Here is a 25,261-nt window from a genome sequence, read left to right as displayed (position 1 = left end):
ATCGCCAGGAACAAATACACGCACAGAGATATGGAAAAGATGCACTGTACTTAGGTGCAGCATCGTCGTTAAGAGGCAAACAAATAATGATTTATTGGTGTTGTTTTTAAAAGTCAGTGCATTCACTGCCAATGAATTCCAAGGAAGGTGAGCACAACCCCCAATGAGGCAGGGCTCAGGCAACGATAATTACCCGTTTTATTCTTGGGAGGGCCAAAAAACAGCCTAGCATCTGGAAAAAGGAGGCATAATAGCAAGCTTCAGACATATGACAGCCACGGTGGTAGGTGGGAGGCTGAGGGCATCTGTCACGGTCAGCTGATGATGTATCAGTTTTTTCCAAAATGGGTAAAGTGGTTGCGTCTTACAGAAAGCAATTCATAGATCAACTTTGATATTTTTTTCTTAGCATTTTCCAGATACGTTACTCAAGAATACTCGTCTTACTCTGAACATAAACATATCCACAATATGGACAAATCTATCTCCCTTTTTAAAAACGTCTTCGATGCATATTTTCGAAGACCTGACTATTAAGTTGAAGACCTCAACCGTGACAGGCCCCTTGAACAAACAGCCAACCCACCGACGTGAGAATTCTGGTCTAGGGTCTATTGGGTTGCTCCGGAGGTGCAATTTGAGAGAAAAATATGCTCTCTGTCAAGGGTGAAAGGGAATTATAACAAAAGGTCTCTGCTGGTGTGTAAGAAACGAGGGAATAAAAGGGGGAAAAAGTTTTTCATGAACAGGAAAACCGAAACAATTCAACAAAACCTAATTGGTAGTCAAGATGGCATTCTTACATTCTTTTGGATTCTGCAAAATACTCTCTGGTAATTGTGAGGTCACAAACCACTCTAACGCTATTAAAAAATATATATATATGAATGAAAGGGGGAAATTAAAATAACTGGCAACCACTGGTTATTTATCACGATCAATTTTGACATTTAATTGTGGGTTCTATTTCCAAAAAAAAATATATATGATAGGGTTTACTGGTCTGACTAAAGTGAGAGTTAACTAAAGAGTGTGAATGGGAGGAGGGTACCTCAATTGCAGTAGTAAACATTCCAAGAATAAAAGGAATTGAAAAAAAGGAACTAGGATTCAATGACACAGGAGCACCTGCAAGTACCGACGCCAGAAGACAAACACACCAACACGCACACGCACGCACACACGACACACACAAAATAAATAAATAAATAAATAAATAAACGGGGCTCCAAACCGTATCTTGAGGAGTCGAGAAAGTTCTGCTGGGTGATATTTGAGAAGTGGAGAAGTTAAGAAGTTCTACTGAAGCTCATTCTTTAAATTCCATTCTTTTAGGGCATTATGGTTCTGAAGGCTTCAGGTAGAACAGGTAAAACAAAGAATATTAACTAACAGGTATCTGTTTCTTATCTAATTTCCGTTCGAGTACGCAGACTGTTCTTTCTCCAGAGTCAAGACCTCGAAGTATAGAGAGATATTTTTGCGAGCAGCTACTTTCGTCGTTTGGTCAAACTTGATTGCTTCTTCCCTTTATTTTTTCATTGGGAGGGCCTCCCTCCCCCACACTCACTTAAAAATAACGAACACCTACAAATAGTAATATAGGCAACTTGTTGCATGACCACTTTTTTTTCGTAAAACAGCCACTATTATTGATTTACATTTTTTCTTAAATCTGATTTTTCATCCTTTTGAAAAACGATTGATATAAAAAAGCAGCTTCCAAACTAACAAGTTAATCTCACTAACACAGTAATTGGAGTAGTATACTAGTACTTTGTTTTACAGCTTCTTAAAATAGTGTAAACTTTTTACACCCTGCATCAGACGTTAAGTCACGCTGACTTACATCTACCGGTGTCTGCCAAGTGGTTCAAAATACGTTATTTATGAAACATGCAATGAACCGTTTCTTATAACAGGTTTGTCAACCTTTAATGACCTTTTTTGGCTTCGTAAGTATGCACATGCGCACACCGTACATCTTATGACTCAAACTATGGCCCTAGCAAAGAAGAAAGAACTAATCTACGTCCACGATTGGGCATTTCCTAAAGAGAAAAATCCTTTAGAACGTTTAAAATCAACCAAACTCTTCTCTGAACATCAAATCATTACGTATCTTATTACCACCCAATGTGATAAAGTAATTATAATTTGTCGTGACAACAAGTGAACCTCAAACTGAACTTTGGAAAGACGCGTACTCTGATTCGCAAATGTTTACATAACTTTGACTTTTAATTTAAAAAATTTATGTTACTATCACCGTCTTACTCGACAAAACACGTATATATACTTTATCACGACGCTTCGTCCTCAACTTCCTCAAGATTCGTCTAGGAATCCGCCGAGATTGGTAAAGACACTGAGAATCATATCAAGAAAAGTCACTACTTGAAAAAAAAAAAGAAACATGGAATTCTCATTGAGTTTAAGTTGGACTAAATCTAAGTAACCTTTTTATATACACTTAAAGACACATGAAATTTCTGAACTGGTTTAAATACTCTTTATTTTAAAAATTCATTGTTTTTAAAGTGAAACACCTCTCAAACAAGGTCAAAGGGCAGGGCGCACAGGTCTTGAAATCTCTAAATATATATATATATATATATTTATATGTACAGTTTTATAATCAGCAGTTGAAACAAATGTGAGAAACGGACAGGACAACAATTTCACGAAAGAATCTGTGCCTCTTAAATCTATCACAGGTACCAAGTGAAGGAAACAAAAGAGTAACAACTACAGGACGTGTTGGCTAAAATATCAAGTCTAATCCCTATGTCAACAAAAACTTGCTACGTAGAGGAGGACTAGGAAACAATCACATGACACTGCACTAAGCTCTGACTTACCAAGAGGGGAAGAAAACTTTCACATAACTCTGAGGAGACCGACTACAAGAAAAAAAAAGATTGAAAATCAAAATCAAAACAAAACAAAACACTCACGAAAAAGTAACCCCACCAAAGACCACTACGAAACGCGACAGATCTCCATCAGCTGATATCACCAACTTTGACATTTCAGACAGGTCTTGTTCCTGTCCAGTACAGACAGACTTTTAAGACAGGGCCAAGTCCTAAGGAGATGAGCCAGATGTCTCAGGACCTCCTCCCCCTCCCACTACCCCTACCCCACTCCTCCTCCTCCTCCTCCTCCGTCCGCTTCGGCCTTGGCTTCCCCCTCCCCTTCCCCCGACGCTCCTCCAAAACACCTATCCTATGTGAAAGGATCCCTTTAGCAGCCGCCATCTTGAAAGCCTTCCCGTGTACGTTAGACTGGATTATCTATCCCTTGCCACGGGGAAACACCGCAAGATTTGTTTTCCTCCGTTTCCATATTTATCTGCACTAAACCGTTACAGCGATGAACTACTGGCAAATATTTAGAACCCGTCACCAGCTGATGACGACCTCAAGGATACTGCAAAAGATTTCGTAAGGATGGCAACAAATACCTTTATATATATATATATATACACACACACACACACACACATATATATATATATGTAAGCCCTAAGGGGAGGAATTACACTAACTTTTTTTCGTCGCCGAGAAACAATGCAATTTACGAGAAGAAGAAGAAGAAGCCCGTCCTTACATCACAGTCTTACGTAACCGCGAACGTACAGACCGATCTACTTCGTGCGCTGATTGAGGATTATTGCGTCCGTTATAAATCTTGGCAGAGGTCACAAGGAGATGAGAGTTTATGCCGTGTAATGGGCGACGAAAATTTCGAGGATTTGAAAGACAGAAGAAGAAAACAGACTAAAAAAAACTTCTCTCGGTCGGGAGAATGAGAAGGAAGGCGAGAGAAACACTTTGGAAGGAGAGGAATGAGTCGATGTAAAGGTTGACGAGAGAGAGAGAGAGAGAGAGGATAAAATCTCTTACCTAGCTACATAGTTAACAAATCTAGCCAGTCAGATTGACAAAGAAATACCTTGTGTAAGAATAGGTAGAAACAAGTAAACAAATGCGCCGAAGTGTCTTCGGCGCAATCGAGTTTTCTGTACAGCGTATACTGCTGTATGAAACTCTCAGCTGAGGCCCATGAGACTTTCAGCCACGGCCCGGTGGTGGCCTGTGTTGTTGGCACCTGTAGCGGTGCCAGACGCACGATCATGACTAACTTTAACCTTAAATAAAATAAAAACTACAGAGGCTAGAGGGCTGCAATTTGGTATGTTTGATGATTGGAGGTGGATGATCAATATACACCTTGCAGCCCCCTCTGCTCAGTAGTTTTTAAGATCTGAGGAGGGCGGACAGAAAAAGTGCGGGCGGACAGACAAGTAGTCATCTCAATAGTTTTCTTTTACAGAAAACTGAAAAGGACTTGATCACAAAAAAAAAAAAAAAAAAAACTGTCAATATTCAGCCTTCAGTAACAGGAAAAGGTTGGATGGACGATTGTAATATATTTAGGAGAGAGGGCAGGCACAGAGGCTATGGAGCCTACGAACAAAGTCTTGGAGCGGCCTGGAAAATAACTAAAAGACGATTGTTTGTTAAATGCAAGCCGCTAAGCAACTTGACCTTATCAGACAACTAAAGGAAATCAGATTATACAATTTCAATTTGAGCGCTAGCAAGCAACAAAATTCCCCGCTTATCTCTTGGCTGGTGACAAGGAAAACGTTTAAGGGTTATATCTTCTTTTCCCCTTCTTCTGGAATGTTGTGGTAAATGGGGAATTGGCTTTGTTTTAGCCTTGGAATAAGGAGCCCACTTACGACACGCTACCCGGCAATGATTCCTCCTCGTTATAAGCCGGAGCGGGAGCGTTCTTTTCAAATAATGGCAAGACTGGGAAGAGTTCTATACAGAATAAAGAAATAAGTACAGAATAAAATATCTCTTGATTAACGCTTTGTGTAAAGAACTCGTTTTCTATCACAATATCCCGTTTTCTTTTATTACCCTCTCACGGCGCCCTCAGTCACTTGGACACTTTCGGTGCAAATGGCTTCGATAGTCAAATTTGACGGCGACATTTTCGTCGTCTTCGTCGTTGGAGGCTTCACTGCCGGAAGGGGCCAAAATAGCAACCATCAAACGGCAAAGACAAAATCTGATACGACGTCAACTTAAATGCAAGCGATGAAAGTTCCCTACGCATCCGATGGTGAACAAGACAAGCGTAGGGAGTTCGTATTTCCCTTTCTGACTTGCAAATCGCTTCCAGGAATGATTTCTCTTTAAAAGCAACTGTCACCATCGGGGAATGCTTCGCATGTTTTGGTCTTAACTCGTCTTTACTGTATACTGTAAGTGGTTGAATAAGAATCTTTTCTTTATGGTCGCTTCCAGACGTGACTGTCATTCAAATTTGCTTCTCAAAGCTACGTTTCTCTCGCTCTAGACCATTTACATATTAGCAATTTATGTCAGGGGATTTATGACCACGTTCGTCTCAGTTCTAAAGATATTGAAGTGGAATTTATTTTAAAAATCTCTCGACGTGTAAAGAGTGGCTAATGAAAACGAAGATCTATGAAGAAAAGAGCAATTAAGTGATAAAAATGAATAAATATGGCTGGTGAATATAGAAGACAATCTCGTCGCTACCAATCAAATGCGCTGTGGTGCAACTGATCTCAACCACTGAAAATAATCCAATCTAAATTTGCAAAAGCAATTACTCTTCTCTTTACAGCGAGATGAGGTTACTTTGAAAGTAAACACACTTTTTAGATTTGTCACAGTTTCACGCAAACATCATTATTACACGAAGCAACATTTCCTCGTGTATAGGCCTAGGTTCTAGACCGTGGTATAAGCATACACGAGTGAAGTTACAGCTCTGATAAAACGAAGGCGTTCAAAAGCGCTCTCATTCCATTAGTCGCGTCCTTTCTCCTCCTCCAATCCAGTTTATAAATATCACATGAATGCATCTTTAAACGGGATAATTCACCGCGAGATCGAAGGGCCTGATTCTGAAGTTCAATTGAAAGCACGATTCGTAAAAGTCAAACAACAGCGCAGTATTGTTTCTCGTTGATGTCAAGTGGCCAAAAATGTCTGTTTCTTATTGCCGTAATTGCTTCGTAAATTATACTATTTCTGTCGATTTTACGACCGAGTTGACTTCCTATCCCATATAGCTTTTATTTATTGACTCTCTCATTCCTCTTCATTCCTTTGATTTTTGTAATGATTCCTTTGTTAACCTTCAGTCCAGGCGATGTTGTTGTCTACAAACACACGAAAAATACTTCCTTTTTATTCTCATTTTCACGTTTTCCATTCAGAAACTATATTGTTTTATTGAAATCAAAGTATAGTATCTTTTTTAAAATGATCAATTCATAACGTAACGAAAACGGGTAGAGCTGCTTCGTTCGTGAATGAAGCAGCGATCCCTTTGATGCTCCGCTCAATCATTTGGACACCGTTTGTTTCGTTATCACGTTTTCAAGGGCTTTCGTCAGCTCAGGTGAAGCTCCGTGTCGGCTCTGATTAATGCATCAACTATCCCATTGATTTACTCTCTCTCTCTCTCTCTCTCTCGTACCGGAGAACTGGTATTCCAGGTGGACTGCAAGTCAACCTGTCTCAAATTTTAGTCTACGTTTCGATTAACAGAGCGAATCCGAGGCAGTTATTCGAAACGCTCTCTCTCTCTCTCTCTCTCTCTCTCTCTCTCTCTCTCTCTCTCTCTCTCTCTCTCTCGGGAGCGCTGATTTCCAAGCGTACTGCAAGTGCACCTGTCTCAAATTTTACGGTCTACGTTTCGAATAACCGAACGAATCCGAGACAGTTACTCGAAACTTCAAGCGATGCGCAACTGGATCGAACCTTGTAAACCATTTTCTGAATAGTAAAAGATAAAAGTGTCTCGAAAACAAACACAATTCCCTTAATCAGTCGACGCATTAACGAAGAGTAAGCCGATAGCAATGTCGACGCCGCGGGTCTCTCTCTCTCTCTCTCTCTCTCTATCTCTATCTCAGCTCCTGCCAGGTTAATTTCATTCATGGCATTGCATGAATTCGAGAGACGAAATGGAATCACGACCAGCAGCAGCCTGGATGCTGCTGGCGCTCCCCTGTGGCGCCTCTTCTTTACCTTGATTTCATGATTCTCTCTCTCTCTCTCTCTCTCTCTCTCTCTCTCTCTCTCTCTCTCTCCCCTCAGATGCGCCCTTGGATACAGCGGCAACTTGCTGGCGCTGACTTCTGAGATATGCCATCGGATTCTGATGCCCACTGGATCGTAACTTTTATTTTATTTATTTATTTACGTTTTTTTTTCTCTCTCTCATACACGCCCCAGATACTGAGGTACACTGCCTTCTACTTTCACACTGAGATCTGCCTAAGAATATGAGCATTTTTGGCTGTTTCTTTTCCTAGACGTATAATTATCATAAATTTGAATACGTGCATGTCCGTATTCCCCCAAATAATGTTAGTTATCTCTGTTGCATACATACTTCGGCTTCGGTAGAGAGAGAGCCTTTTTATTTTTTTACGCTGACGGTTAACATCCACAGCCGATATCACAGTGGCCAATGTAGGGTGCTCAGAATAAGCTTCGGCGAATCAGATTAGCGTCAATGATATCGGTTGGGGATATTTATCGTCAGCTCAAAAAACAAAACAAAAAAATCATTACTCAAGACAAGGTTTTGGAAAAGGTAACGTGAGGCCGACTAACAAAGCTTCTTATAAAATACCTTTATTTTTCCTTACTCCTGTTTTTTTTTTTTTTTTTTTTTTTTTAAACTTTTACTGTTCTTGGATTATTTCTGTCTCTTCTGTCTCTTTCCAACAACTCTGTAAAAGCACATTCGTCCCGTCTATTTGTCTGTCTTTGTGACTCGAACACTTTCTCGCTTTCTTCTTACGTACAAACTTCCGAGTCCAACTTCATTCTTATTCTTCCAGTTTCACCTTTTGTTTTCGCTTCAATTAACTTCTTCCCTCTTTCGCAAGTTTTGGCTCCCGACGCATACCTTACCTTCCCTGTCATCCAGTTAACATCCTATTTATTTATCTATTTAACATCTACATATTTATTAACTTCTGCGTTTACTTTTCCTGAGTATCACTCGACATCATCCGTTTTGCTCCGCACGCCGGGATCACTTCGGCTCCACAGCACACGGCTGAGGACGCAGTTGTTACCTGCCATTATAATATCGAACGACCCCATAGCCTTGAATTCCGACCTAATCAAGGGGTAACTGTTGTTCGGGATCAACAATTAAACTCCCAATTAAATTTCTGGGAGCCAAAATGAAAATCGGGAACGGAATTCAAATGACTTCTCAGCCACATGGTTATTATACTGCTTGAATTAAGGACTCTTCGAAATGAACTGCTTAGCAAAATTATTCTACAACAATAATCGCGAAGTGCATTAAAGGAGGTGGACGGCCACGCAAGGCACACTGTAGGCAGCACTTCTAAGATTCCAATTACAGTATTGTACGTGTACTGTAATTGGAATCTTAGGAGTTGCTGCCTACAGCATGCCTTGCGTCCGACCACAAATAAGAAAAATTACTGTTATAGCAGATGATTATTACATTTTTTAGAAATCAATTTGCGTATCGTAGTTCACACAATTTCCACCGGCAACAACTAAGCCTATCTGGCCATTAGGTCATTATCTTCCATATTACAAACGGCAACAAAATTCATTCCTGTAATCCTGTCTGTCCCATGAGAGAGCCCATCCATCCTTCAAACGGGGTTAGAGCCAAGCTAATTGTTCTCATGGTTATTTGTTTATCTGTCATGAGTTTTATAACGTCAGTTTCTGCTGATAAAGTCCGAGCCGAACTTTCTTCGGCGCAGTCGAGTTTTCCGTACAGCCGCGGCCCATGAAACTCAGCCACGGACCATGAAATTCTTAGCCGCAGCCCACGAAACTCAGCCACGGTCCCGCGGTGGCCTGCGTTGTTGGTACTTATGGCCGTGCCAGAAGTACGGTTATGGCTAACTTTAACCTTTTGGTCTGTTTGATGACTGGAGGGTTGATGATCAACATAGCAATTTGCGGCCCTCTAGCCTCAATAGTTTTTAAGATCTGAGGGCGGACAGAAAAAGAGCGGACGGAATGAAGTGCGGACAGGCAAAGCCGGCACAATAGTTTTCTTTTCAGAAAACTAAAAACTAACTTTCATCGGATTTCGTAAGATAATTCTCGTAACAAATTACTTTGCAACGATGCTTCTCAGCCTAATCCACCTAATGTGGTGCGCTGTAGGCATTAATATAAATAAATAAAGGGTGTTTGCAAAGTCCATTCGGCCCCTAACTGCCTTCGCTTGGCAGCCTTTTACTTTTACCTCCAATCCCACCTCCTAACTTCAATCTTGCTGCCCAACCTCTCTAACTATTCCTACTTAGTGGAATTGTGGGATTTTCTCCCGGCTCCACCTTGAGATCCTTGCATTTCACATCCTTTATTTTTAGGATCTCCTCCTATTGCTTCCCAACCGCTCTAAATCCCTCTTTTCACTGTCTTGAGCGCTAACTGACCGAGAGTGGCCTGGTGCTTGGCTTGACAAGTTAAATTTCGTACACCAGTCAATCTAGTGTATGTTAGTATGATCTACAACAAGCCGAGGTGGAAACTTCAGTAGTAAATCCAATCAGTGTGAGAGGAAACTTCAACAATACGTCCTTAAATATACTATTCTGTCACTAACCTAAGTTCCTCGTTGGGAGAGTCGGTAGAGTTGTCGGCTAGCACCCGCTAGGCCCGAGTTCGAGTCTCCGGCCGGCTAATGAAGAATTAGAGGAATTTATTTCTGGTGATAGAAATTCAGTTCTCGCTATAATGTGGTTCGGATTCCACAATAAGCTGCAAGTCCCGTTGCTAGGTAACCAATTGGTTCTCAGCTACGTAAAATAAGTCTAATCCTTCGGGCCAGCCCTAGGAGAGCTGTTAATCAGCTCAGTGGTCTGGTAAAACTAAAGTATACTTTGTCACTAACCTAGAACAGAACCGTCCAACCGCATGCCCGTGGGCCAAAAGTGGCCCGTTTGATTCTGAAAGTAGCCCGCTACAGAAAAATAAGTAAAAATATATTCCTCTTTTTTATATACATACATACACACAGGTGGTCCGCATGACTCGCTGTTTTTTTCAAGAGTGGCCCTCAGACTACGCAACTTCAATAGCCCTGACCTAGAACATAGCATCCACTTCCCGCTAGAGCAACCGGCACCAGCCCTCTTCGTATCGTCAGACTCCACAACAGCGCGCTGGCAGCGGCCAAGCGGCTCCCGGTAGCGCCCTAATCCGGAAATAAAAATATATACCTTAGTTCAACCAGACCACTGAGCTGATTAACAGCTCTCCTAGGGCTGGCCCGAAGGATTAGGTTTATTTTACGTGGCCGAGAACCAATTGGTTACCTAGCAACGGGACCTACAGCTTACTGTGGAATGTGAGCCACATTGTAACGAGAAATGAATTTCTATCACCAGAAATAAATTTCTCTAAGCCTTCACTGGCCGGTCGGAGGATCGAACGCGGGCCCAGCAGAGTGCTAGCCGAGAACGATACCAACCCGTCCAATGAGGAACGAGCAAACGCAAATTTCGAAACAACCCAATTTGCGACGCCCTAATTCCATAAGGGCCTAACTCTATTTCCGGCCGCGCAGAACGAACGCGATGCAGAGGCGAGGTTCTGTCTCTCTTTTTCATCAAAATACAATTATGTAAACTGGATCCCTGCGAAGATGGAGGACGGCTTTCAATTTTCATTTTTCTTAAATTGCGGCTGTTACCCTACTTACGAATTCCTCGTGTTGCTATCTGTTGCTTTCCTTTATTTTCGTTTCATTTTTCATTTTTTTTTCATTAATGTCTCGATGCCCATGAGAATTTTTACATGGAAGTCCAAAGTCCACGTTAAACAGGAGGACTGAGCAATATGTTGACAATCCTGCCTTGTCAGACTCCAAGCGTCAACGAAACTTTCAATAAACCAAACCCCAGCCGTCTAGTGCGAGCGGCAGTGGGTCATAAAGAGACACGAAGGGCAAAAGAATTAGTACATTATGTAAAGGCTCATCAAAAACAGCGACCCCTACTAGGGAGAAAAAAATATTCATCCAAATTTGCCATACGATCTAACCCATGTGACTGCAAAACTACTCAATAAAAATGTTTAAATGGCCATCAGATTAAATTAAATGTCCTTGAAAGTAAAGGCTTAATAGGCCGTAGAGGCAATAATGGCGTTAATATTATGCCCATCAACAGCACGTTCACAAGACTCGAAGAGTGTTCCTCCCAATTTCTCCTAAATATTCTCAACTTTAGAAACGCAAATTTCGCAGCTCGAAATTGACGCTAGGAGGGAGGCAGCTGAACACCAAGCATTCAAGCAACTGTTCCGCAAGCATTTGTCAGTGCCACCCAATTTAACAACATATAAATGTAAGAAAACTCTTATACTTAATGAGACCTACACTTAACCGAGTCTTTGTAAATTGGAGCAAATCTGTTTTATTCAGTTACATATGTTTAGTATTTCCATTAAGCCATTTTCCACAATAGGGGTCTTTTCTGATGGGAAAAAAGAAAAGGATGAACCCACTGTGCGGAAAACTTCCCCAACGGCTGATGATATGAGGTGTTAGGCGCAGGTAAAGTGGGTTCATCTAACTTTCTACAGTGAAAGGAGGACGTGAAAGCAACGGTCGTCTTGACTTTCTCTGTGACCACTCTACCTTAAGAGAAGCAAGGTAATTAATTGCTGCAAAATCTATAAAAGTTATTAATATAAGGGCAAACTTTAATACACTGTATCTCTATTCATTAGCTTGACCTCAGTGAAGATTGGTATACACCTCGCCAATCAAGGTATAGGCTTAAAGATATGTTATGAACCTCGCCAATCAAGGTATAGGCCTAAAGATATTCTATGAACCTCGCCAATCAAGGTATAGGCCTAAAGATATTTTATGAACCCCGCCAATCAAGGTATAGGCCTAAAGATATTTTATAAACCTCGCCAATCAAGGTATAGGCCTAAAGATTAGAATTTCATACTCCTTGCCAATCAAGGTATAGGCCTAAATATATTTTATAAACCTCGACAATCAAGATATAGGCCTAAATATATTTTATAAACCTTGCCAATCAAGGTATAGGCCTAAAGATTAGTATTCCATACACCTCGCCAATCAAGGTATAGGCCTAAGGATATTTTACAAACCTCGCCAATCAAGGTATAGGCCTAAGGATATTTTACAAACCTCGCCAACCAAGGTATAGGCCTAAGGATATTTTACAAACCTCGCCAACCAAGGTATAGGCCTAAGGATATTTTACAAACCTCGCCAATCAAGGTATAGGTCTAAAGATTAGTATTCCATACACCTCGCCAATCAAGGTATAGGTCTAAAGATTAGTATTCCATACACCTCGCCAATCAAGGCATAGGCCTAAAGATTAGAATTTCCTCATAAAATGCATTTACATACCCGCCGCTTATAATACATGACATGATTCTATTTCAAACTCGATTACAAATGTCTGAGTTAATCCAGTGCAATAACATCGACATATAAAAAAAATCAGGCTGTTAACAAAAGCGCTCCAAGAACTGCAGAAACATCCATTAACCCGCCCCCCCAAAAAAACCGTCAATCAAGAACACAGCAACCAACAGCCTATGCTATGTAAACATACACAAGTCAATCATTAAATATATATATATAAACAATAATCTTAAAAATGCACTGGAAAGATTCCCGAACAGGCAAAAAGTAAAAAAAAAAAAAAATCAAATAAATAAAATTCCATATATTTTTTTAAAATGTCAAAACCTTGAACGGGCATTAGCACGAGAGTAGCTAATAAAAGAGCACAGCCGATCGAACATTCCATAAGACAAAGCCATAGTCAGCCAGCGATTTCTTAAACAACACAATCGGACGCTTGCATCGTCAGTATATCTCAGCGAGCAAAAATACACCACTGAAGAGAATAAAATACTCATTAAAAAAAAAGGAAGACTCTTAAGACTCTGAATATCCAAGAAAAAAACATAACCACATTATATAAACTTATTCAGATAAAAAAAAAGAAGACAACTTTAAATATCCAAAAAAAAAAAAAAAATTACAAAACCTCCCTCGACGGAAAAAAAAAATAAATAAAAAATAAAATATGCCCTGAGCGTCTATGGACGATGAAACTTCTTAGCCTCTATAACAGAATCACTTGGTGGGGGGCGTGAGGAAGGGAGGATGGGGGACGGGGGGGCGGGGGACACTCACGATTCTTCTTGTAGAGCAGGATCTCGAATTGGTCTTGCTGCTGATTCTCTAGGCACTGTTCTATCCTGGAGATGGTCTCCTTGTTCGTCAACTCTCCGTACATGAAGCTGCATCGACACGACTTTTGCATTACCTGCAAAAGAAGAAGACGTAAAAATAAGCTTTAAAAACTTCTGCATTACTTGGAAAGAAGGAGAAATAATAAATTCTTAAGAGTCTGCATTACCTGGAAAGAAGAAGAAATAATAATAATAAATTTTAAAGATTCTGCATTACTGGAAAGAAGAGGAAGAAGAAGTAATGATAAGTTTTAAAAGATTCTGCATTACCTGGAAAGAAGAAGAAATAATAATAAATTTTAAAGATTCTGCATTACTGGAAAGAAGAGGAAGGAGAAGAAGTAATGATAAGTTTTAAAAGATTCTGCATTACCTGGAAAGAAGAAGAAAAAATTAAAAGTTTTAAAAGATTCTGCATTACCTGGAAAGAAGAAGAAATAATTAAAAGTTTTAAAAGATTCTGCATTACCTGGAAAGAAGAAGAAATAATCAAAAGTTTTAAAAGATTCTGCATTACCTGGAAAGAAGAAGAAATAATTAAAATTTTTAAAAGATTCTGCATTACCTGGAAAGAAGAAGAAATAATTAAAAGTTTTAAAAGATTCTGCATTACCTGGAAAGAAGAAGAAATAATTAAAAGTTTTAAAAGATTCTGCATTACCTGGAAAGAAGAAGAAATAATTAAAAGTTTTAAAAGATTCTGCATTACCTGGAAAGAAGAAGAAATAATTAAAAGTTTTAAAAGATTCTGCATTACCTGGAAAGAAGAAGAAATAATCAAAAGTTTTAAAAGATTCTGCATTACCTGGAAGGAAGAAGAAGAAGAAGTAATAATAAGCTTTAAAAATCTTCTGCATTACTTGGAAAGAAGAAATAATAAATTCTTAAAGATTCTGCATTACCTGGAAAGAAAAAGAAATAATAATAATGCTTTAAAAGATTCTGCATTACCTGGGGAGAGGAAAGAAGAAGGAATAAAAATAAGCTTCAAAAAATTTCTGCACATTATCTGGAAAAAAGAATAACAAGAAGCTTTAAAAAAAAAAAAGTCTGCATTACCTGGAAAGAAGAAGAAGTAAAACTAAGCTTTAAAAATCTTCTGCGTTACTTGGAAAGAAGAAATAATAATAAATCCCAAAAGATTCTGCATTACCTGCAAAAGGAGAAGAAATAACAATAAGCTTTAAAAGACTCTCTCCAACAGGTTACCCAATTATTACCCAATTACTTTCTGAGTGAATAATGACAAAAAAAATTTAGAACAATATCTTCAGGACATCCCCCCTATCTGCAATGACAAGAGGAAAGCATGAATAAAGACAAACCCCGCCCCCCCCAACATCTCCATTACGTCTGCAAACCCGAGATTGAAAATGGAAAATATTTCAAGGTCATCTCCGTTACCCTCGGAATAAACATTTCAAGGTCAACCTTGATACCTTCATTTAACATCCGTTACCTGTGATTAAAAAATCAAACCTGACAATTATATCCATTAACTGCAATGAAAAGGAAATGAGTTTTATATCCCCTCCGCAAGGCCATGTCTGCAACTCCAATTCAATATTAAAAGTCTTTATTTCATCTCAGTCACCTTCACTGGAAAAGGGGAAAGACATATGGGCAGTTTCTGGCATACTGAAAAATCAGTGGAACGATTCATTAATACCTAGAAATCAAATTTCTCATATAAACCGATTAAAGGAACGAGAATAAAGGCCAGGCAATATCTGTCGATCTGGTAATAACAGTAAAATTCATTGCAAGAATCAACAATGTTTACAACACCAATTGTATTTTAGCAACAGGTGATAACAGGGACTTTGCTTTTCAATATAATGCGCGCGCTTATATACAGAAAGTGAGTACGCGTGCACCACAAAATTGTGTGTGTATATATGCGTGCTGATGGTGTATTTATAATATTGAAGAATAATATATCTAATTAAACAGTGTAAGGTAACATACAAATAAAAATAAAACTCACAGTTCTCTATTTTACAAAACAGACAGCGTAAAAAAAGTATCAACCTGCAAAAATATTACTTTGGTTGGTACATATATTATCTCACTTTATCCAACGCAGCACGAATGAGCGCGTGCTTGAGAATATCATAAAATCCACGTAAGAAGGTGAGTGAAAGCCGGGACTTTGAACCAGTACTTTCGTAGTTTATTCTACATTTTCATGTTCACACTGAATATATAGGCAGTTAACAGAGCTTTATATACAAAATGAGAAGGGGGGTACAACCCCGCCCCCTTCACATTTTGTATACAAAGCTCTGTCAATTACCTCTGCTGAGTGTGAACTTGGAAATGTAGAATAAACTACGAAAGTACTTGTTCAAAGTCCCGGCTTTCACTCACCCTCTTACGTGGATTTTATGATATTATCTCGAGCACAAGTGCGCGCACACACACACACACACACACACACACACACGTATTTTAGAACTCCTGATTTGAAAACTCAAGGCACGATCAATGCAAACGAATAATTACCTTTAATCGCTTTCACCTAGAGGTAAAACCACAAAATACGAGGATGACTTCTTGAAGAAATATCTCATAAATTCTCATTACTGAACATGATCAATGAAGTTGCAACTCCGACATGACCCTTGAATGTGTCACTGCAAGGTCGTTACCAGCACAATTGCAAACAAAAACAAACAGTAAAGAACAAGAACAACAAAAACAACAATATCAAGAAAACAAAACATCAAAATCAAGAATAAAACATCAAAAACAAAACTAAAAGCAGTGGCAAACACGAAAACAACAAGAACAAAACAAAAAGACACAAAGCAAAAAACACTAAAAATAAAAAACATCCGCAAAAGTAACATAAACAAAACAATAAATACAACGAAAACAAAACTACAAAACAAAAATAAAACACTAAAATAAACGAAATCAATAAAAAACAACAAAAACAATAAAAACAACAAGACAACCGTAAAAACAGCGACAACGAAAAATAAAAAAAAAACAAGAAAAAACAAAATCAACAAAAAAACAAGAAACAAAAAATGCAAAAACAAAAACAACATAAAAACCACGACAAAAAAAAAAAAAACAGGAATACAAAATAATACAAAATAAACACACACACACACACACACTGCACACATTCAGCCAAAGAAAAGCGTTCTCTAGCGGACTGGCGGTGATGATCAATAAGAAATGATTAATGAGCTGGTGCTGATTGATAACAATTAACGCCTAATGAACGTACAGCAGGCTCATCATCAAAGAGAACGAATTATCACTGGCAATGATTATCCGTGCAACTAAATGGCAGCACGTTGCTGCCATTTTGGGGGGGGGAGGGTTTCCATAAGAGTGAAAATCCGGTTAGGTCCGGTTTCTTATTATTTCTATTTTCTAATTTCTTTTTTTTTTTTACGCGAGGAAAAATTGTACGAGTGGGTGACGTGAAGGAAACTATAATAATAATAATAATAATAATAATAATAATAATAATAATAATAATAATAGTAAAAATAATAAATTATTATTATTATTAGTATTATTATTATTATTATTATTATTATTATTATTATTATTATTATTATTATTATTATTACGTCCTGATTTATTCAGTCTTTTTAATTTTCTAATTTCTTTCCGAGAAAACTGTACGGTGGGTGACGTGAAGGAAAACAATAATATAATAATAATATAATAATACACACACACAATAATAATAAATTATTATTATTAGGCAAACCCAGCATGGGCGGCTGTCTATTATTTGTGCTATTATTATTTAACAAATATGCCTTCATACTGAAAACACATACACACACAGACATATACAGTATATATATATATATATATATATATATATATATATATATATATATATATATATATATATATATATATATATATATATGTATGTATGTATGTATCTATACGTACTAAATATAATCATATATATACTGTAAATATATATATATATATGTATGTATATACAGTATATATATACATACTGTATATATATTTATAAAATGTATATATATATATAAAGTTGGTAGATATGTATTAACTTAAAATAGAAAAGTAAATAGGAATAAACACTACAGAATTTCTGAAGAAAGCAGATGAGAAACAACACATGCAAGTAAGGCCAGAGAGAGAGAGAGAGAGAGAGAGAGAGGAGGGGGAGGCAGGGAAGTAGGCTACAGGCCTTGGGCGGCGGGTGTCGGGGTGGAGAGAGAGAGAGAGAGAGAGAGAGAGAGAGAGAGAGAGAGAGAGAGAGAGAGAGGAAATCCATGAGACAACCGTAAAAAATGACAGGCTTATTCTCTCAGAGGAAAAACAAATGAGATGAAATTTAAATGGCCCTAAAAATTTTGGAACTATATCCAGTGTTAAATCTTTCCACCCAGACTCGAGAAAAATTCAGCGGCACTTGAGGAAAGTGGCAGTGAAGACCATTAAGAAGATTGGTGGAATGCCCACAGAAGCAGAAATCGCTGATAAAGAAGATAAATCAAGAGAACTGAGGAAAACCGGACTACGGAACGTGTCAATATTGGAATCGGGAAGGTACAGACCTGACATACAGAACCCTTGTAAATTGGTTAGTTTTATAGTTAATCTGAAGTCTTTCAAAAGACTCATTTAATAAATAATTGAATGAATATATAAATAAATAAATGACTAAATAAATGAAAGCTGGTATGTTATTTATAGAATTTGTCTTTCCCTAAAATTCTTGATGAAAAGAAGTCAATGTTAGCAAATGTTAATTTGACCAACCATGAAAGAATTTGCTGCTGGGAAGTTAATAAAGAAAAAAAAAAAAGCCATGACCAGCGAGGTATTGATTGTCAGTCATGTGGCATCACAACTGTCAGGGTCAGCGGCCCATACGAAATGAGTGAAAAATAACCAAATAATACATTAAATAAATAAAATTCTACACATAAAGAAACGATGAAAACAAACAAGAATGAATAAAACCGAGCCGATTCTCGAGACCAAATTCGCACAGAACCGATATTTCGAATCCGTCTGGAAGTGCAGTCGAGAGAGAGAGAGAGAGAGAGAGAGAGAGAGAGAGAGAGAGAGAGAGAGGATGAGGCAGTGCTTTGGGGCGGAGGGTGGAGGTGAAGAGAGAGAGAGAGAGAGAGAGAGAGAGAGAGAGAGAGAGAGAGAGAGAGAGAGGTGGGTAGGGGAGGGGAGAGTCAAGGGCAGGGAAGCATATGTGAGCAGGGCGTGGCTGTGACGTCATCACTCTACTGCCGGTTGATGAATGGGTTCCTTTAGCTTCTCCAATCGCTTTCCTCCGGAGAGCATTTAGATCCTAAGAAGGACATCCTACAACTGAATAAACGCCTATGCCTCCGTGTAGGATAGTGTGGTTTCAAGGACAAGCGTTTAAGAGGCGGAGGTCGTCTCCGCCTCCTCCTCCTCCTCCTCCTCCACTATTGACGGAACAGCACCAACTCTCTCTCTCTCTCTCTCTCTCTCTCTCTCTCTCTCTCTCTCTCTCTAACCGAAATATTCAATTCACGACAACAACATTTAGTTACTCACGAAAATAATTGATGTATTTTATACTCACGAAAATAATTGATGTAATTGACAGTGATTTACTAAAAAAAAAACACGTTTGTGATGTAACACAATTACACACAAACAGCACATTCACACATACACAAACATATACATATATAAATCCACACAAACACACATATCAATGTATTTACATATAACGTATAACTTTTAGTAACAACTCCACCTTACCAGGAGAGAGAGAGAGAGAGAGAGAGAGAGAGAGAGAGAGAGAGAGAGAGAGAGAGAGAGAGAGAGCATCTTTAGGGCCGTTTCTAGAAAAGTCGATTGCACCCTGATGACCTTATCAGTGATTTTTTTCTACGTCCCAGATACCTAGTCAGCTTCTGTGGGTCACAGCCAAGGAATATTAAAAAGAATAAATAAAAAAAAAATGACTCAGAACTCGGTTTTTGGTATCACCCTCCGAAGCCACACCTAAGGGCAAGCAGTGTATGCATGTATAAATATAAACATGTAAGTATATTTATGTATGCATATGTATATATATATATATATATATATATATATATATATATATATATATACGAGTTGAACCAAGGCAGAAGGAGTAATATAAAGAACCTCTCGCATCTGACACTTTTCAGTGTTTTTGCAATATCCGCCAAGTGCATCCATTTTCCCCGGATCGAGCCCAAACAGCCGTGAAGCAACCTTCCACACAGAGAGAACTGGACAAATGTGAGACCAGAATGAGAATGTAAAAGGTTTTTCTCTCTTCCTTCGTCCAAGATGACTCAGAATTCACTACTTGAATTCTCGTAAGCATTCTCACTCTCAGGCATAAACGGACTTCTACTTTATTATTATTATTATTATTATTATTATTATTATTATTATTATTATTATTATTATTATTATTATTATGCATAAACGGACTTCTACTTATTATTATTATTATTATTATTATTATTATTATTATTATTATTATTATTATTATTATTATTATTATTATTATCAGGCATAAAACGGACTTCTACTTATTATTATTATTATTATTATTATTATTATTATTATTATTATTATTATTATTATTATTATTATTATTATTATCAGGCATAAACGGACTTCTACTTATTATTATTATTATTATTATTATTATTATTATTATTATTATTATTATTATTATTACTATTATTCAGAAGATGAACCCTACTCATATGGAACATGACCATGGGACACTGACTTGAAATTCAAGCTTCCATTGAGAATAATGGCATGTTGATGCTTCCTTCACCCATGCAATTTAAATAAACAAATAAGTAAACATAAACAGGCAAACAAATAAATAAACGTAAATAATGGAGGGATTAAGATTGCATTTTGTGGGTTTATTTTTGTACATCCAGAATTTTTTTTCTTGGGTCAGATATATCGGAAGTACCATCACGGTCGGCAATATTTAAAACACTACAAATGAATTGCTCTCTCTCTCTCTCTCTCTCTCTCTCTCTCTCTTCTTCTATATATATATATATATATATATATATATATATATATATATATATATATATATATATATATATATACAGTATATTGCAAATGCAACACATTATCTCTTTTTTAAGGAGGTTAATGCACACACTAATGCGTCTGACTTCACTTAGCGAACAGGAACGCCAAAGAACATTATATTCAGCTAAATTACCCCGTGGAAATTTAGTGCATAATCTGCCAGCGTTAACTCGGAATATACATTCTAAATAGTTTTCTTTTTCAAAATTCATATATGATTTTTTTTTATTTAATGGTCTTGCTTTCTTATACACAGAAAATTTTTTTTTTATTTATAAAAAAAAAGGCTATATAATAAGTGAATATTTCATTACCTTCATAAATACGATATCTCGTTTTGTCATGGATTCTCTCTCTCTCTCTCTCTCTCTCTCTCTATTCCCTCGGGCAAAAACATTTTACACCATCATGAAATATCCAGAGGTTCAACTTTCACAAAAAAACGTTTGACTTACTAACCTGACCACATAATCAAACGTTTAAATTAAAATAAAGATACGTTTACATTATAAACTTCTCATTCTGAAGTTCCTTTTCCGCTTCCTCGCACTACTCCACAAGCCAGCAAAAAAAGAAGTATCTATTTAACGTCTGAATTCCCAGCAAGGAATTATACTCTCAAGAGAGAGTTCCCAGCGAGGAATTACATTCTCAGGAGTGAATTGCCAGCGAGGAATTAATTCTCAAGAGAGAATTCCCAGCGAGGAATTATATTCTCAGGAGAGAATTCCCAGCGAGGAATAATATTCTCAGGAGAGAATTCCCAGCGAGGAATAATATTCTCAGGAGAGAATTCCCAGCGAGGAATTATATTCCCAAGAGAGAATTCCAAGTGAGGAATTATATTCTCGGGCGAGAATTCCCAGCGAGGAATTACATTCTCAGGAGAGAATCCCCAGCGAGGAATTAATTCTCAAGAGAGAATTCCCAGCGAGGAATAATATTCTCAGGAGAGAATTCCCAGCGAGGAATAATATTCTCAGGAGAGAATTCCCAGCGAGGAATTATATTCCCAAGAGAGAATTCCCAGTGAGGAATTATATTCTCGAGCGAGAATTCCCAGCGAGGAATCATATTCTCAAGAGAGAATTCCCAGCAAGGAATTATATTCTCGAGAGAGAATTCCCAGCGAGGAATTATATTCTCAAGAGAGAATTCCCAGCAAGGAATTACATTCTCAAGAGAGACAAGAAAATAATACCATATCACCAAATATTCTGGTGTCTCGCTTACAAGCATGGATTTTTTTTCTTTAGAAATGAAAGCCTTTCGAAGATTCTAGCAAATAAATATCTCTCATAATTCTCTGTTTAAAATGAATGGCTTTCAAGTTTCTTGCTTTCATAATTCATACCTTTTGAGATATCTTTCTTTATAAATCAATATTCTTCTTTAAAAAATAAATGCCCTTTAAAATTCATTACATACCAATAGAGACCTTTTAAAATCTCTTTAAAAACGAACGCCTTTTAAGATTCTGTCTTTATGAACGGAAGCACTTTAAAATTCCTTTTCTACCAATTCATGGTGTTTGAGAATCTATATGATTCAATACGAAAGCAGATAAACCTTTACAAATCAAAGGTCATTGTTTCCCTTCACACGAATCTTCACGTACTTTTCAAAATCGGAGATTCCAGATATTCGTAGGAAAATTCTGCCATGGTGTGACGAAAAAAAAAAAGGCAATGTCATTAATCATCAGCAAAATAATAAAAAATAGTAATTGTAAAGAGAACTAAACTGATCAAAGAAACGCATCACAGAGGAGTTTAAATCATCGCATTACTGAACTGAATTGAACTGAATATGGGATTTAGGCCAAATGCCAAGCACTGGGACAAATGAGATCATTCAGCGCTGAAACGGAAATTGACCGTAAAAATTTTAAAGTCGTAACAGGAGAACTTCAAAGCAGTTGTACTATGAATCAATTGTTAGGAGAGGGTTAAGGAAAGAAAGATGGAAGAAGGAGAATATGAAAGGAGGTACACTAAAAGGAACGAAAGGGGTTGCAGCTATGGGGAGGCCGAAGGCACGCTGCAAAGAACCTTAAGTAACGCTTACAGTGCACCTCATGCTACGGGGACCACATTATTGAGCCTCGTTCGGTGCAACATAAGAAATTCACTTGCCACCATACATCAATACTCAATTACTCTTACACGCGATGCTTAGCGCAACTGATAATTAAACTGAGTAAATTATTTCTCTTGTGAACTGAATATAAATTACAACATTAAAACAATGTTGTTGTTTTGAGAAGAAAGACCTCAATTTCCCTCGGCCCGGTAGGAAGCTCATTATAAATGAGATTATGGGATTAAGGATAATTAATTCTTTCTGCAACGCCTTCATCTTTAAGGAAAATACGTGAGAATGAGAGGGGGATCTCTCTCTCTCTCTCTCTCTCTCTCTCTCTCTCAAAGAAGAAAAGCACTCGAAGTATGCTAAAAATGTCATAACTCGATCTGCTGGGGTTCTCTCTCTCTCTCTCTCAAAAAAAAAAAAAATAAATAAAAATAAAAAAATAAATAAATAAATAGTAATAATAATAATCAAAATACGCTCTGAGTGACGTAGCTCGATCTGCTGGGGTTCTCTCTCTCTCTCTCTCTCTCTCTCTCTCTCTCTCTCAAAAAAAAAAAAATAATAATAATAATCAAACTAAGCTCTGAATGACCTAGCTCGATCTGCTGGGGTTCTCTCTCTCTCTCTCTCTCTCTCTCTCTCTCTCTCTCTCTCTCTCTCTCTCTCTCTCTCTCTCTCTCTCTCAAAAGAATTATCACTGTACTCTTGAGAGGTAGCTGGTTCCATTAGAGGGATGATAAAGACAGATGGAGAAAGTTATCATCCTAGACGACCAGCAGATGGGTTCTGAGGAAATTAATCTGAGGCTGAGAGACCCTCTCTCTCTCTCTCTCTCTCTCTCTCTCTCTCTCTCTCTCTCTCTCAAGTGTGATAAGATTTTATTTTTTGGGGGAGGGGAAATATGGATATGATCAACACTGTTCATGAACATGACAAGTATAATAAAACATTTTCATTTTTCTTTCTTCTTCTCTCTCTTTTGTTTTGTTTCTAGCGGAACCCAGTCTTGGCTGTGTGTGTGTGAGAGAGAGAGAGAGAGAGAGAGAGAGAGAGAGAGAGAGAGAGAGAGAGAGAGAGAGAGAGAGAGAGAGAGAGAGATGTAGGCTACTGCATCTACACAAAAATGTTTAAAACTTTACCAATCCATAAAAAAAACCTTAATCATTCCGATAACGGCCATGGCCTTGTTACCGGGAAGGGATTAACCATCAGAATGGATGTATTGTAAGGGGATTAACCCACACTTGCGGAAAACAGCTGATTTTAACGGCGGACATAACAGAACAAACAGCCAAAGTTCTGTATCTGTTAATGCTAATTAAATATTCCGTGCGGCTTAACTTTAGTTCAGAATAAACATTATGTATTTTAGCTTTCTGTAAAAGAAAACTATAATTGTGCCGGCTTTGTCTGTCCGTCCGCACTTCATTCTGTCCGCCCTCAGATCTTGTTAGAGGGAGGGCTGCAAATTGGTATGTTGATCATCCACCCTCCAATCATCAAACATACCAAATTGCAGCCCTCTCGCCTCCTTAGTAGTTTTTATTTTATTTAAGGTTAAAGTTAGCCATAATCGTGCTTCTGGTAACGATATAGGATACGCCACCACCGGGCCGTGGTTAAAGCTTCACGGGCCGCGGCTCATACAGCATTATACCTAGACCAACGAAGATAGATCTATTTCCGGTGGACTTGATTATGCGCAGTAGCGGCTGTACAGAAAACTTGGCGTTTTTTTTTCACTTGTTTATTATTATCAATAGTGCATCTCTCTCAATCAACATTTTTTCACTTGTTTATTATTATCAATAGTGTATCTCTCTCAATCAACTTTTTTTTTCACTTGTTTATTATTATCAATAGTGTATCTCTCTCAATCAACTTTTTTTTCACTTGTTTATTATTATCAATAGTGTATCTCTCTCAATCAACTTTTTTTTCACTTGTTTATTATTATCAATAGTGTATCTCTCTCAATCAACTTTTTTTCACTTGTTTTATTATTATCAATAGTGTATCTTCTCAATCAACTTTTTTTCACTTGTTTATTATTATCAATAGTGTATCTCTTCAATCAACTTTTTTTTTCACTTGTTTTATTATTATAAATAGTGCATCTCTCTCAATCAACTTTTTTTCACTTGTTTATTATTATCAATAGTGCATCTCTCTCAATCAACTTTTTTTTCACTTGTTTATTATTATCAATAGTGTATCTCTCTCAATCAACTTTTTTTTCACTTGTTTATTATTATCAATAGTGTATCTCTCTCAATCAACTTTTTTTTCACTTGTTTATTATTATCAATAGTGCATCTCTCTCAATCAACTTTTTTTCACTTGTTTATTATTATCAATAGTGTATCTCTCTCAATCAACTTTTTTTTCACTTGTTTATTATTATCAATAGTGTATCTCTCTCAATCAACTTTTTTCACTTGTTTATTATTATCAATAGTGTATCTCTCAATCAACTTTTTTCACTTGTTTATTATTATCAATAGTGTATCTCTCTCAATCAACCTTTTTTTCACTTGTTTTTTATTATCAATAGTGTATCTCTCTCAATCAAAAACAAGGGTAATATAAAAGAGCGAGGAAACATTATACATTGAAACTATTGGCACTGCATTAATGAAATAAGGAGACACATTGCGTTTTATTCCACGGATTATTATTCCAGCTGAGAGCACAGCCATTTGAACCAAGCCTAAAAGGTCAATAACTGAAAG

General features: G+C 37.4%; 1 protein-coding gene across 4 annotated transcripts in view; it reads right to left on the bottom strand.

Moving 5' to 3' along the window:
* The window catches only part of LOC136849849 (potassium voltage-gated channel protein eag-like), a 449,348-nt gene that overhangs the window by 70,582 nt on the left and 353,505 nt on the right, over positions 1 to 25,261 (bottom strand). For 2 of the 4 annotated variants that reach the window (XM_067123318.1, XM_067123319.1), the window contains exons 4-5: positions 13,273 to 13,405; positions 194 to 232 (exon numbers count right to left, since the gene is read on the bottom strand). In XM_067123318.1, the coding sequence (XP_066979419.1) occupies positions 194 to 232; positions 13,273 to 13,405 (172 nt within the window). The remainder of the gene's footprint in view (positions 1 to 193; positions 233 to 13,272; positions 13,406 to 25,261) is intronic. The other 2 variants (XM_067123320.1, XM_067123321.1) reach the window with 1 other exon arrangement.

The sequence above is a fragment of the Macrobrachium rosenbergii genome, chromosome 21 (assembly GCF_040412425.1).
Source record: "Macrobrachium rosenbergii isolate ZJJX-2024 chromosome 21, ASM4041242v1, whole genome shotgun sequence".
NCBI lineage: Eukaryota > Metazoa > Arthropoda > Malacostraca > Decapoda > Palaemonidae > Macrobrachium > Macrobrachium rosenbergii.
The sequence above is the reverse complement of the archived record's forward strand: the minus strand, read 5'-3'. Positions and strand labels throughout refer to the sequence as shown.